Source organism: Schistocerca americana, chromosome 3 (genome assembly GCF_021461395.2).
Source record: "Schistocerca americana isolate TAMUIC-IGC-003095 chromosome 3, iqSchAmer2.1, whole genome shotgun sequence".
NCBI lineage: Eukaryota > Metazoa > Arthropoda > Insecta > Orthoptera > Acrididae > Schistocerca > Schistocerca americana.
The window spans coordinates 240,002,350-240,015,984 of record NC_060121.1 but is presented as its reverse complement, the minus strand read 5'-3'; the positions used below and the strand labels follow the sequence as shown (position 1 = coordinate 240,015,984).

Genomic DNA, 13,635 nt, shown 5'->3' with positions numbered 1-13,635 from the left:
GTATGTGCTCCAAAATCCTAAGGCAAATTGAGGTCAGTGATATTTACTAGTCTGCCGAGCCTGTGATGTCCGACGTCTGTATCCAGGCGCGGCCGCCCAACCTCACGGAGTCTGGACGTGGTTCACCTTCGTTTCGCCACGTGTTGAAGGCACTCACCACATCACTCCTCGAACACCCAACAAATCGAACAGTTTCAGAAATGATCGTGCCGAGCCTTCGGGCGATCACAATCTGCGCTCGGGCAAACTCAGAAAGATCGCGCGCCTTCCCTATGCTACACACGGGCAGCACGTTCATGTACCGTGTGTGTGTGTGACTAGCAGTCATTTCTTGTCAGGTGACTCTGCTGTCGCCTAGACAGGTTTATATCGATAGTATGTCAGTAGTCATAATGTTCTGGCTGATCAGTGTATACTGCTTTCCGGCAAAACGTTAAACGAGGTGCAGCCTGTTACACTTGAATAACGATTACTGCTCACTGACAATGTTGAAAATTGGCGAGAACTAGTCCTGCTGCAGGTCGAGACACAATAATAATGAAATAGTGCAGAGTAAGAACAAATACCGAACGATGCTACCCCTTAATGAAGAGGGAGTGCGCCGAGATATAGAGAAATACTAATAGTCAAGAGAACTGCCGAGACCAGCCCAGGCAGAGGTCTGAGACTGCGTTTAGGGAAACAGGAAACGATTGCCGCAAAAACCGTTTGGTGTGCACGCTATCGCGCCACGTCGGAATTACTAGGGATTAGCACGCGGAAACTTGGCTTGGTTCAAATGGCTCTGAGCACTATGGGACTTAACATCTGAGGTCATCAGTCCCCTAGAACTTAGAACTACTTAAACCTAACTAACCTAAGAACAACACACACATCCATGCCCGAGGCAGGATTCGAACCTGCGACCGTAGCGGTCGCGCGGTTCCAGACTGAAGCACCTAGAACCGCTCGGCCACACCGGCCGGCACGCGGAAACTGATTACTGACCATGATGCTTTGCGTAGCGCGATCAATGGCCATTATGATGTAACCAGCATGCACATTCGTACATGATGGTGCCACCTCACTCGCGAACGATGGTCACAAACTTACACCTACTACGAACTGGCTTCGACCTGAGTGTCTCCCGTCACTCTCCAGCACCCGATGACACTGTCTAGCTCTGCCGACAGGAAGAGGAGCTTCGTGACCTACCTAACAGGCGCGCCTCTCGCGGATTCGTTCCGGCCCGTGAAGGTAGTGTCGACGCCCTCGCAATTGGACACTTGGAATAGGAGGTCTCCCGCAAAAAACGTTGATCGGGGCGTGTGTTCCTCCGCTGAAAAAGAACTGAAATTGAAACTAGCGGCTATTGTGGCCTTCCAGTAATACGCTGCACTGTACCAAGTCTATGTTAATTAAATGATACATCAGAAGATTATAATGTCACATGAGCCGGGAGTCATGTTACTAGGCACACCTATGAGTGTCCCTAATTGCCGGGGAAAATTTATTTGACATGATTTACGGGCAGATAATGAACTCGACTTGCAAACTGCTCCTACGATTAGCCTGTGACATATCAATCGACTCGTAATCTAAAAAATGAAGCTAAATCTGTTATAAAAGAATTGATAAAATTTTTTAGGGCACTCCCCCTTTGTCGGCGTGGTGGACTGGTTGCTACTTTGCCTCCACGTGTTCTGTGGCTAAGTAGCACATTAAGTCAATGCAACAACATTGCACTTCGTACTCACGTTATGTTCTCTGGTACTGTCGCTATAGACTCGGTAAGGCCTCGAAAGTGTGTATATGTCAACCTAATTGTTAGATATTCTCTGAATAGATATTAAATATTAAAATAAATTTACTGCAGTCTACAAAAAAAAGTTATCTCTTAAATGTATGTATAAACAGGATATTCACTGCAAACCGATCATTCATTGTATTGGTACATAACTTGCTTCTGTCATTTAGGCAGGTCGGACATTTTGTGCCATATTAACTTACATTTGGGAATGTCTATACCGCCTAAATGGTGATTGTGTGAAGTAAATGAGTAGTAATTTACAGATTAATGACGGAAAGGTATTCCGAACGATTACATATGTAGCGGAAACGCAACGAGTCCGCGGTTATACTGGCGAATCCGTGTACTCGCTCTCCTCTCTGAGCGAGTCGAGTCCACTTGTACCCGAGAACAGCCTCAGGTGACGAGTGGACAGCGGCGGTGACTCACAGGTCGAGTCTACGGGCACACGGAAACCGCGAGCTGGAAGATGACGTCACAGGACTCGCTGGAGAACTTAAAGCGAGTGTCCGGAGCTCACTTCTGATCCCTACCGGAAACCAACCAAGAACCTGTCGAAGCCATGCCACGCAGTATCGCTGCTACATTTCGTTCTAAAGATTAACCAGCTTGCTATTAGGCAGCTTGTCGTAATGTGTGGGCTCTTCGGTGTATCTTTCATATGCATGCATATAGATCATTGGGATACTTCTGTGGTTATGATTAGGATACAAATTTTCATTTACCTTTCCCAAATGTCCAATGTGCTCTCCATCGGAGTCATGGCAAACATTCAGTCGACAGTCGAACTCGTCACAAATTTTATGAGCGCATCTGTTTCTGCATTGGTATTCAAAACGCCTTATGTCGCTGTGTTATCGTCATCTCGACTCGACGCGTATTATGTAATGAACGGACTGCACCCTGCAGACACCTACCGGCAACCGCAAGAACTAGGAGCGTAACTGGCGCCAAAATAAACTTTTAGTTTCAGCGCGTAAGTTAATATTTGTGGTGTCACCGCCAGACACCACACTTGCTAGATGGTAGCCTTTAAATCGACCGCAGTCCGTTAGTATACGTCGGACCCTCGTGTCGCCGCTATCAGTGATTGCAGATCGAGCTCCGCCACACGGCAGGTCTAGTCTAGAGAGACTCCCTAGCACTCGCCCCAGTTGTACAGCCGATTTTGCTAGCCATGGTTCACTGTCTACTTACGCTCTCATTTGCAGAGACGACAGTTTAGCATAGCCTTCAGCTACGTCATTTGCTACGACCTAGCAAGGCGCCATATTCAGTTACTATTGATATTGATGTTGTGAATCATGTACCTTAAAGAGCGACGTTCATCATTAATGGATTAAAGTTAAGTATCAAACTAAGTACATCCGCTTTCTGAATTCTAATTCCTTGTCATGTTCCAGACCTCACGTCAGTATAGTCTTTCCCTCTTCACGCCAGCCTGCGTGAGCTAAAACGCGTGCATTTCGGCCTCCACTAGTAACACGATGTTGGCTCTTCTGCCAACACAACAATATTCACTAGAGGTTCCTGTTTTCATCATGTAGAAGTTTTCAGAATATTAGTCGAATTTTTAAGAAGATTCTTTACTTTGAAGCTATGAACATGACTCTCTCTGTCTTCCGAGAGTGACTCTACTGGCATTTGTTTGATACAGTGGCGGCTATGTCCTCGAATTTATCATCAGTGGCAAGGCTATAAAGCACCCAGAGAAGAGGAGGAGGCACCGGACTGAAATTTCATGCGTTGAGAGTGCATGTGATGTTATTTCGGTGATTAAATTTACAAAGAACTTGGGAATATGAGACCATTTATCAATACGACTTTGCACCCCCTCTAGGCTGTTTACATGCACTCATTCGTTATATCCTCTTCTGAGGTACGCTGGCCTGAATACTAGCATTGAGAGGAAGTTGACTTATGAGCTGGTAACACGCATGTTGTATCGGGGGCCACTGGATTATCTCAATGTTACGTAGACATTTCATAGAGACACGTGCCGTATATGAACGAGCATTGTCGTGTTGGACTGTCGCATGAAAGGTAACACATGAAGACGCAGGACGTCCATGAGGTAACGTTGTCTCACCACAGTTCCCTCCTCGATCATACCAGCCGTGACCTGAAGTCATATCCGACGGCTCCCCACGCCATGAGGCCAGGAGAAACACCTCAGTGTCTCTCCAATACATGGGACCTCTCCCAGGTCGCCATCATACCCGCCCGTGAAGGTCGTTCGGGTGTAAGGGTACAAAGTCTCTCTTACATACACACATCAAAAAAAGATTTGCATCACATCGGTTCCCAGAACTCCCGAAGGTAGACGTTGACTGTGGATACTGTATCACAGACACACCTTCGACCGTTCAGTCATGTCACTAAACGCACCCAAAGATGTAAACAACCATGCATGAGCAGCGCCTATTAGACGGAGGGGGTCCGACAGCCGATTAGTTCCAGTCATTCCACCAGGAAGGAGGTACACGACTCGTGTTGTCTGTAGTTTAACCATACATAGACGGTCAATACTGCGGTTCGATCGCGTCCGTATCGTTACTTTGTGCCAGGAAGTGCTCTCAACAAGGGAAGTGTCCAGGCGTCTCGGAGTGAACCAAAAGCGATGTTGTTCGGACATGGGAGAGATACAGAGAGACTGGAAATGTCGATGACATGCCTCGCTCAGGCCGCCCAAGGTTTACTACTGCAGTGGATGACCGCTACCTACGGATTATGGCTCGGAGGAGCCCTGACAGCAACGCAACCATGGTGAATAATGCTCTCCGTGCAGCCACAGGACGTCGTGTTACGACTCAAACTGTGTGCAATAGGCTGCATGATGCGCTTCTTCACTCCCAACGTACATAGCAAAGTCCATCTTTGCAACCACGACACCATACAGCGCGGTACAGATTGGCCCAACACTGTGCCGAATGGACTGCTCAGTATTGGCATCACGTTCGCTTCACCTATTAGTATCGCATATGCCTTCAACCAGACAATCGTCGGAGACGTGTTTGGAGGCAACCCGATCAGGTTGAACGCCTTAGACCCACTGTTCAGCGAGTGCAGCAAGGTGGAAGTTTCCTGCTGTTTTGGGGTGGCATTATAAGGGACTGACGTACGCCGCTGGGGGTCATGGAAGGCGCCGTAACGGCTGTACGATACGTGAGTGCCATCCTTCGACCGATAGTGCAACCATATGGGCAGCATATTTTCTCAACATAGGCACCAAGTCTCTGTAAACAAAAGTCGGAACGTTCTACCAATTGCTCAATTCTTCTACTGCAGAAAGCCACTCTTTGGTCAAGAACCCATACGATAACTGCCATGTGCATGCCCTCAACACTGTTGGAAGAGCCTTTTCTCCCCAGGACTTCTGCAAGCTTGCTAAAAAGATTGAAATCGCATTGTGCGTGATCTGAACTTTCCGATCAGGGTCACCGGCGTCTGTGCGGTCTTGGTCAAAATTGGCGGCGCCGTTTCACTACAGCTGGATACTGGGGCTGTTGATAGAATAGCAAATGGTTGAAATGGCTCTGAGCACTATTGGACTTAACTGCTGAGCTCATCAGTCCCCTGGAACTTAGAATTACTTAAACCTAACTAACCTAAGGACAACACACACGTCCATGCCCGAGGCAGGATTCGAACCTGCGACCGTAACGGTCGCGCGGTTCCAGACTGTAGAGCCTAGAACCGCTCGGCCACCCGGCCGGCGATAGAATATAGATATATCGAAAGCTTTTCCAAAAGTATCGTTAAGTATCGGCGACATATATTCAAAAATATACCAATATATCGATATGGAAATGACAATATAGAGCGCCAATATTTTTATGTTATTTTTTTTTCGTAGTTTTCGGTAAATGTTTGAAACAGCTCTTTTGAGACTGTACAACATAATTTTGCTTCCAGTTGTCAAGGAGTCTTACTACTTTTTGAGCTTTCATCTCGCCCAGTCTTTCTCTTTGAATGAGTGAAGCAAGTATAAGTGGCACAATGGAGAAGGCCGATTGCACTGGGGGGAGGGGGGGGGGGGGGGCTGGCGGAGTGAGTGGAATAACAAGATTTCCGATGTGAAAAAATAGCACACCAGTTGCATTTAAAAAAAAAACAATTTTTAACCTAACTAGTGTGCTATTTCTTCACATTGGCATTCTGCCAAAACAATGGATGAAAATGGTGAACAAAAATCTAAATGACAAGATTGATCTTTGTGGTAGGTGGTGACGTTAGGTTGCTGTGGGGGTGGAGACCAGACAGCGAGGTCATCGGTCACATCGGATTAGGGAAGGACGGGGAAGGAAGTCGGCCGTGTCCTTTCAAAGGAACCATCCAGGCATTTGCCTGGAGCGATTTATGGAAATCACGGAAAACCTGAATCAGGATGGCCGGACGCGGGATTGAGCCGTCGTCCTCCTGAATGCGAATCCAGTGTGCTAACCACTGCGCAACCTCGCTCAGTGCAGACGGTGACGTGTAAGGGGAAATGCTGATATAGTAGGCGCTCGGCGCCGAAACTAGCGTACAACTTCAACACGTCATTTTGACACTATAACTGCTAAGTCGCTGGTGTTTGCAAAAATAAAAAAAAAAGTCAACTTGAAGTGTTCCAGACAAATCCGATACGTGACAAAACCGAATAAGAGACCCATGCGATACATTTTATTGTCGTTCACACGCAGTTATCATTGTTACCGAGGTGGTTATCACAAAGCGTGAACGTGCGTGGTTTTCCTTTCAATTCATGCTCTAAGGGCTGCTAGCTTGTTAATGTACAGAATATCTAGTAATAAGTCAGTACTTAAATGTACAGCGCTAAAAACGGCTGTACGTTTCCAGTATGCAACCGATGTTTTTAAAGTCCGATAAGTCAGTATTACTACGTCGATATATCGATACTTTTCTTCGATACATCGGCGGCGTCTACTACATCTTCTGAATATCGATATAGCGGAATCCCGACAGTTTTAAAAATATCACCGGCCTTAATGTATACGACATTGCATTTGTTCCATATAATGTCAAAATTTCACGGTGCAAATTTCTGTGTGCAATTAAGTCGTTTTTCCCACCAGAATAGTAGTGTCCTGCCTGCTTCAACTTTGGAGTACTTTCCCGTTGCCGCGCCATTTCACTGCCGCGCTGTGGTGCGTCCGTCATCCATACAGCAGAGGAATTGCATCTGCAGCAAACCCTGAACACGTACTCTCTTCCGACAATACGTCTCTATTGTCGCACAACGGTTCTCAGCGTGGGAAGACATTTGACTTTCTGAAGTCCTTACGTACATACATATTGTGTGAACGACCAAGAGGTACACGGCGGAGGATACTTTCTACCACCGTTAGTCAATCCCTTTCCTTTTCCGCTCGCAAATGAAGCGCCTGTCTATATGCTTCGGTAATTGCCTTGATTTCTCTCATCTTGTTCTCATTGTTCCGATGCGAGATACGTGTTGGTTTGCAGTCTGTCGCAAATGCCACCTCTCTACACTTTCTGAATACTGTTTCGCTAAAAGAAAGCAATGTTCCCTTCAGGAATTCCCATTTCGGTTCACGGAACATTTACGTAGTACTCGCACGTTAATCGAACCTTCCGGTAACAAACCTAGCGGCACGCCTCTGAATTGTTTCCGTGTCTTCCTTGAATCCGACGTGGCAGGGATCCCAAACACTCGAGCAGTTCTCAGCAATGGGTCACACTAGCGTTCTGCAAGCGATTATTCGCCTTCCCTAGAATCGACAATACGTGCTTGTTCCATTTCAAGTCGCTTTGCAACGTTAAGGCTAAATATTTAATGTACATCTACATCTTTTACATGGATACTCTGCAAATCACATTTAAGTGCCTGGCAGAGGGTTCATCGAACCACCTTCACAATTCTCTATTATTCCAATCTCGTATAGCACGTGGAAAGAAAGAACACCTATATCTTTGCGTACGAGCTCTGATTTCCCTTATTTTATCATGGTGATCGTTCCTCCCTATGTAGGACGGTGTCAACAAAATATTTTCGCATGCGGAGGAGGAAGTAGGTGATCGGAATTTCGTGAGAAGATTCCGTCGCAACGAAAAACGCCTTTCTTTTAATGATGTCCAGCCCAAATCCTGTATCATTTCTGTGACACTCTCTCCCACATTTCAAGCTAATTCAAAACGTACTGCCTTTCTTTGAACTTTTTCGATGTACTTCGTCAGTCCTATTTGGTAAGGATCCCAAGCCACGCAGCAGTATTCTAAAAGACGACGGACAAGCGTTGTGTAGGCAGTCTACTTAGTAGGTCTGTTGCATTTTCTAAGTGTCCTGCCAATAAAATGCAGTCTTTGGTTAGCCTTCCCCGCAACATTTTCTATGTGTTCATTCCAATTTAAGTTGTTCGTACTTGTAATACCTAGGTATTCAGTTGAATTTACGGCTTTTAGACTAGACTGATTTATCGTGTCATGACTGTATCAAGCAGCATCACTAATAATGTATTCGAACGTTACAGGATTCTTTTTCCTGCTCATCTGCATTAAATTACATTTTTTCCACATTTGGAGCAATCTCTCAGTGGTCACATGAAACAGAAATTCTATGCAAGTTTCCCTGTATACTGCCACAGTCGCTCAAAGATTACGCTTCCCTATTCACTTCAGCGTCACCAGCAAACAGTTGCAGATTGTTGCTCACCCTACCTGTTAGATCGTTTTATATATATATCGTGTCCCAGTGGGAATGGTCAGTATTCAGGGATGTGATAAGAGCGACTATACGAAACAAAAAAGTCTAGTAAACATGGGATCTAAAATGCGTACCTTTAGAACAGTGAGTACTTGTTCAGTACAGTAGCGAAGATGAGCAAGTTATCATAGTTTTTAACGTACGCGTTTTTGAGTCCATGTTTACTGGAGTTTTTTCTTGTTTTGGTCCATACTATCACCTCTGAAAATATGGAAAGCAAAGAGCTTGCAGTAGAAGAGGTTTGTTTCACAGTATCGAAGATGAAGAAGTGCTCATAGCTCTAAAATTATGCATTTTAGAGCCCATGTTAACTGGCTTTTCTGCTTCGATAATTCAAGAACAGTCTTAATCGCATTTATTATTGTTATAATACCGCCAATCGGTTTCAACCCGACGTAGGGGTCATCTATGTTTCCTGCCGTTATGTAGACAGGAGTGACACCATCAGCAGTCGACCAGTGGTGTAAACGCCCAGAAGATGACCCCTACGTAGGGTTTAAGCCGGTTGGCGGTATTATAACAATAATAAATGCGATTAAGACTGTTCTTGAATTATTGATTAATCATACTAATCGCTGCTTCTCTCCACAACCCTGCTGTCCAAAAATGTTCTGCTTCGAATGGGTGTTCCTGACATATTCCTGAATGTCCATTATAATTATTCCGGCTGTTATGCCGTGGTCGGTTGATGAATTCTGTGTCAATTCCCAACGTTTCGTCCCCCTCTGCGGAGGACATCTTCAAGGGGGTCTGTAGCTCAGTAGCGAGCCAGTGGGTGTGTTGGACCTTTCCTCGAGCTACAGGCCCCCTTGAAGATGTCCTCCGCAGAGGGGGACGAAACGTTGGGAATTGACACAGAATTCATCAACCGACCACGGCATAACAGCCCGGATAATTATAATGGACGTGACATTTCCGGCCGTGAAAGTCTACATTTTAGTATATTCCTGAATACCGACCATCGATCCTGAGATACAGTGTGTACATCTACATCTAGATCTACATTCTACATCTACATCTACATTTATACTCCGCAAGCCACCCAATGGTGTGTGGCGGAGGGCACTTTACGTGCCACTGTCATTACCTCCCTTTCCTGTTCCAGTCGCGTATGGTTCGCGGGAAGAACCACTGCCGGAAAGCCTCCGTGCGCACTCGAATATCTCTAATTTTAAATTCGTGATCTCCTCGCGAGGTATAAATAGGGGGAAGCAATATATTCGATACTCATCCAGAAACGCACCCTCTCAAAACCTGGACAGCAGGCTACACCGAGATGCAGAGCGCCTCTCTTGCAGAGTCTGCCACTTGAGTTTGCTAAACATCTCCGTAACGCTATCACGCTTACCAAATAATCCTGTGATGAAACGCGCCGCTCTTCTTTGGATCTTCTCTATCTCCTCTGTCAACCCGACCTGGTACGGATCCCACACTGATGAGCAATACTGAAGTATAGGTCGAACGAGTGTTTTGTAAGCCACCTCCTTTGTTGATGGACTACATTTTCTAAGTACTCTCCCAATGAATCTCAACCTCGCACCCGCCTTACCAACAATTAATTTTATATGATCATTCCACTTCAAATCGTTCCGCACGCATACTCCCAGATATTTTACAGAAGTAACTGCTGCCAGTGTTTATTCCGCTATCATATAATCATACAATAAAGGATCCTTCTTTCTATGTATTCGCAAGACATTACATTTGTCTATGTTAAGGGACAGTTACCACCCCCTGCGCCAACTGCCTATCCGCTGCAGATCTTCCTGCATTTCGCTGCAGTTTTCTAATGCTGCAACTTCTCTGTATAATACAGCATCATCAGCTAAAAGCCGCATGGAACTTCCGACTCCCGGGTTCGATTCCCGGCGGGGTCAGGGATTTTCTCTGCCTCGTGATGGCTGGGTGTTGTGTGCTGTCCTTAGGTTAGTTAGGTTTAATTAGTTCTAAGTTCTAGGGGACTGATGACCATAGATGTTAAGTCCCATAGTGCTCAGAGCCATTTGAACCATTGAACTTCCGACACTGTGTGCCTGATCCCAACATACTAATACGAATGTTGTCATCCTCATTACTTTTCCACGGGTTTTTATGTATATTGGATCTATTCGTTAACCCTCAACTGTGCTGGTATTTTCGGGTTGCCCTTATACACACCAAATTAGAACATTATGTTTTCAGCAGACTGCAACATTATGAACAAATGCAACGCAGTTCCTTAAGAGACATGTTACTGACAAGTTTTACATGCTAAATGGGCAAATAAACTAGAAAAGTGAAATGTTTATGGTTCTTGTTGGTGCGAGCGTGACGTGCTGCCGCTCGGTAGTGAAGTACGCAAAACACTTACCACAGTTATTTACTCGACACAGAAACGTTATACAAGCTAATTTACGGCTCGTATAGCGTTAAACAAACCAACCTAAAATCTCTATGAGCTCAGCACTGTAGTAAATATTTATGAGAGCAATTGTCATCAACGGTTAGCGTGTACAGAACAAAAGCAATCTTGTCACTTTCCTGGGGCACTCCTGGCTATACCCACGTCTGCGATTGAACACTCGCCGTCCAGGACAACGTACTGGGTCGTATTACGTGAAAAGACTGTGGTGCATTCACTCTAGGACGATTTCGCGAAACAGCCGGCTCAGGATGAGCTCGGAAAATGACGGGACGTACCTGTTGCTCGCCTCCTTCCTCTCGGCGCATGCCGCTTGTACACTCCCGCTCACGGCTACCGCACTCATCCCGCTGTCCTGTGCTAGCGCTGGTTGCTGGTTCCCGAGCACTCGTGGTCCCGTGGACTAGCAGCTGCGCGCCAACGTCGGCGAGTTTTACACCGCCCCGGTTCCCCGTAGTGCTTTCCCTTTCTCCGGCACGTGACCCCGGCACACGCGGCCCCAGCGCCAGCAGCATCTTCGCTTTCCTCCTTTCGTAATCCCTGCGATCCCCACAACGACCTCGCGGGCTAACAGCCGTAAGCAGGGGTTGTCTGCGCTCTGAAGCAGGGTACCGCATTCTGATGGCGTGTCCGAGGACGGATGCGAGTCTGGCAAACGGCGAGGATTTCACGATATTTTTTTTTCTTTTTTAATTTGGAGAAGTTTAGAAATTTCTTCGCTGCTGAACGCACCGGAGAAAGCCAGTGGGGTGGGGGCTGGCCGGAGAGGAAGACAGCGGGGTGGAGAGGGGTAAGCAAGCATGAAATGTGGAGCCGGCAACCGGTTCCAGCGGAAAAAGGCGGCCGGAGAAAGTGGGCGGGTGCAGACGCACGCGGCCGCCGCCGCCGCTCCCTGGAGCTGGAATTGGAAGCGGCGCTTGCAGCAATTACGATGCTGTTCTGGCGCCTCCAGCGACCCCAACCGCTCCACACCCTCGTCATCAAGGACGCTTTCCCATTCTGTTCCACACTTCTGTTCACTATCCCACGATCATTTACGTTGGCATATGGCAAGTTTGCGTGCAGCCCAATCTTGCCGTACCGTGTGACTGTTGGCCAGGTTGGTTGATTCCGTAGCTCAGGACAGCTGACAGTAAGTTGCCGAACGCAGCACCAATACGTATAACTTGAACAGACAAAAAATTTGAACAAATAAAAAATTAATTACGTAACTACTTTTTCGAGGTGAAAATTTTATGACTACCTCATAAATATAAGACGCACCACGAAGGAATTGTCCGAAAATCGATAGATGTGATATATTTATACGGTCGCAGGTTCGAATCCTGCCTCGGGCATGGATGTGTGTGATGTCCTTAGGTTAGTTATGTTTAAGTAGTTCTCAGTTCTAGGGGACTGATGACCACAGATGTGAAGTCCCGTAGTACTCAGAGCCATTTGAACCTTTTTTTTAATATATATTTATAGCCAAACAAATGACTGCAATTGTAAAAAACATTGGGTCATCTATTCAAGAAAAAGTGCTACACAAACTGAGCAATTCAATAACGCGTACGTCCACCTCCGGCCCTTATGCCTGCAGTTATTCGGCTTGGCGTTGATTGAAAGAGTTGTTGAATGTCCTCCGCAATTGGCAGAATTTGGCACTCTTTATATGTATCCTCCTCTCTCCTCTCTGATCTGAGAGAGGGGAGAAATAAAAGAAGCCGGCCGCTGTGGCCGAGCGGTTCTAGGCGCATCAGTCCCGAACCGCGTGACTGCTACGGTCGCAGGTTCGAATCCTGCCTCGGGCATGGATGCGTGTGATGTCCTTAGTTTAGTTAGATTTAAGTAGTTCTAAGTTCTAGGGGACTGATGACCTCAGATGTTAAGTCCCATAGTTCAAATGTTCAAATGGGTGTGAAATCTTATGGGACTTAACTGCTAAGGTCATAAGTCCCTAAGCTTACACACTACTTAACCTAAATTATCCTAAGGACGTGGGCCCGAGAGAGGACTCGAACCTCCACCGAGACCAGCCGCACAGTCCACGACTAGTCCCATAGCGCTCAGAGCCATTTGAACCATTTGAAAGAAAAGGACAGGGAAAGGGGAAAGGAGTAGATGTGCAGAGAAATGAGAGAGAAGGAGATGGACAATCGATCTCCTCCTACCCCATCTCGCTCTCTGTCTAATTCTGCCATCTCTCTTTGTCCATCGCATCCTCAACCCTCGTTCTGTCCATCGCCTTCCTTCCCTCTCAATCCATGTCCTCCTCCCTCCTCTTGCTGTCCCTCTCCTCCTCTTCATTCTCCTCCTCCTCTATCTGCCCTTCTCATCTTTCCTCTCTTTCGCCAACTCATCTTTCCTCTTTCTGCCCATCTCTTTCTCTCCCATCTATATATCTATCTCCCCTTGCCTTTTTCTGTCCTTCTACTTCTCTCCCTCATCTCTGTACACCTCCTCCTCTTCCCGTTCTCTGTCCAAATGCTCCTTCTTCTCTGTCCATCTCCTCCTTTTTCCTTTCCTTGTCCATATTCTCCCCTAGATTTAGAACTAGTTAAATCTAACTAACCTAAGGACATCACACATATCCATGCCCGAGGCAGGATTCGAACCTGCGACGTAGCAGCAGCGCGGTTCCGAACTGAAGCGCATAGAACCGCTCGGCCACAGCAGCCGGCATTTCACCTGTATTTGGAGCGAATTTCATCCTGCAGTTTCGCTTTCACGCAGCTA

At 46.5% G+C, this 13,635-nt stretch overlaps 1 protein-coding gene across 2 annotated transcripts in view; it reads right to left on the bottom strand.

Moving 5' to 3' along the window:
- Positions 1-11,302, bottom strand: part of LOC124607078 (luciferin sulfotransferase) — a 73,449-nt gene extending 62,147 nt beyond the window's left edge. The window contains exon 1 of one of the 2 annotated variants that reach the window (XM_047139255.1): positions 11,196-11,302. In XM_047139255.1, coding sequence (XP_046995211.1) covers positions 11,196-11,263 — 68 coding nt within the window. In that variant the 5' untranslated portion in view covers positions 11,264-11,302. Of the gene's footprint in view, positions 1-2,514; positions 2,631-11,195 lie in introns of those variants that run through there. The other variant, XM_047139256.1, reaches the window with a different exon arrangement.
- Between the last annotated feature and the right edge of the window lie 2,333 nt (positions 11,303-13,635).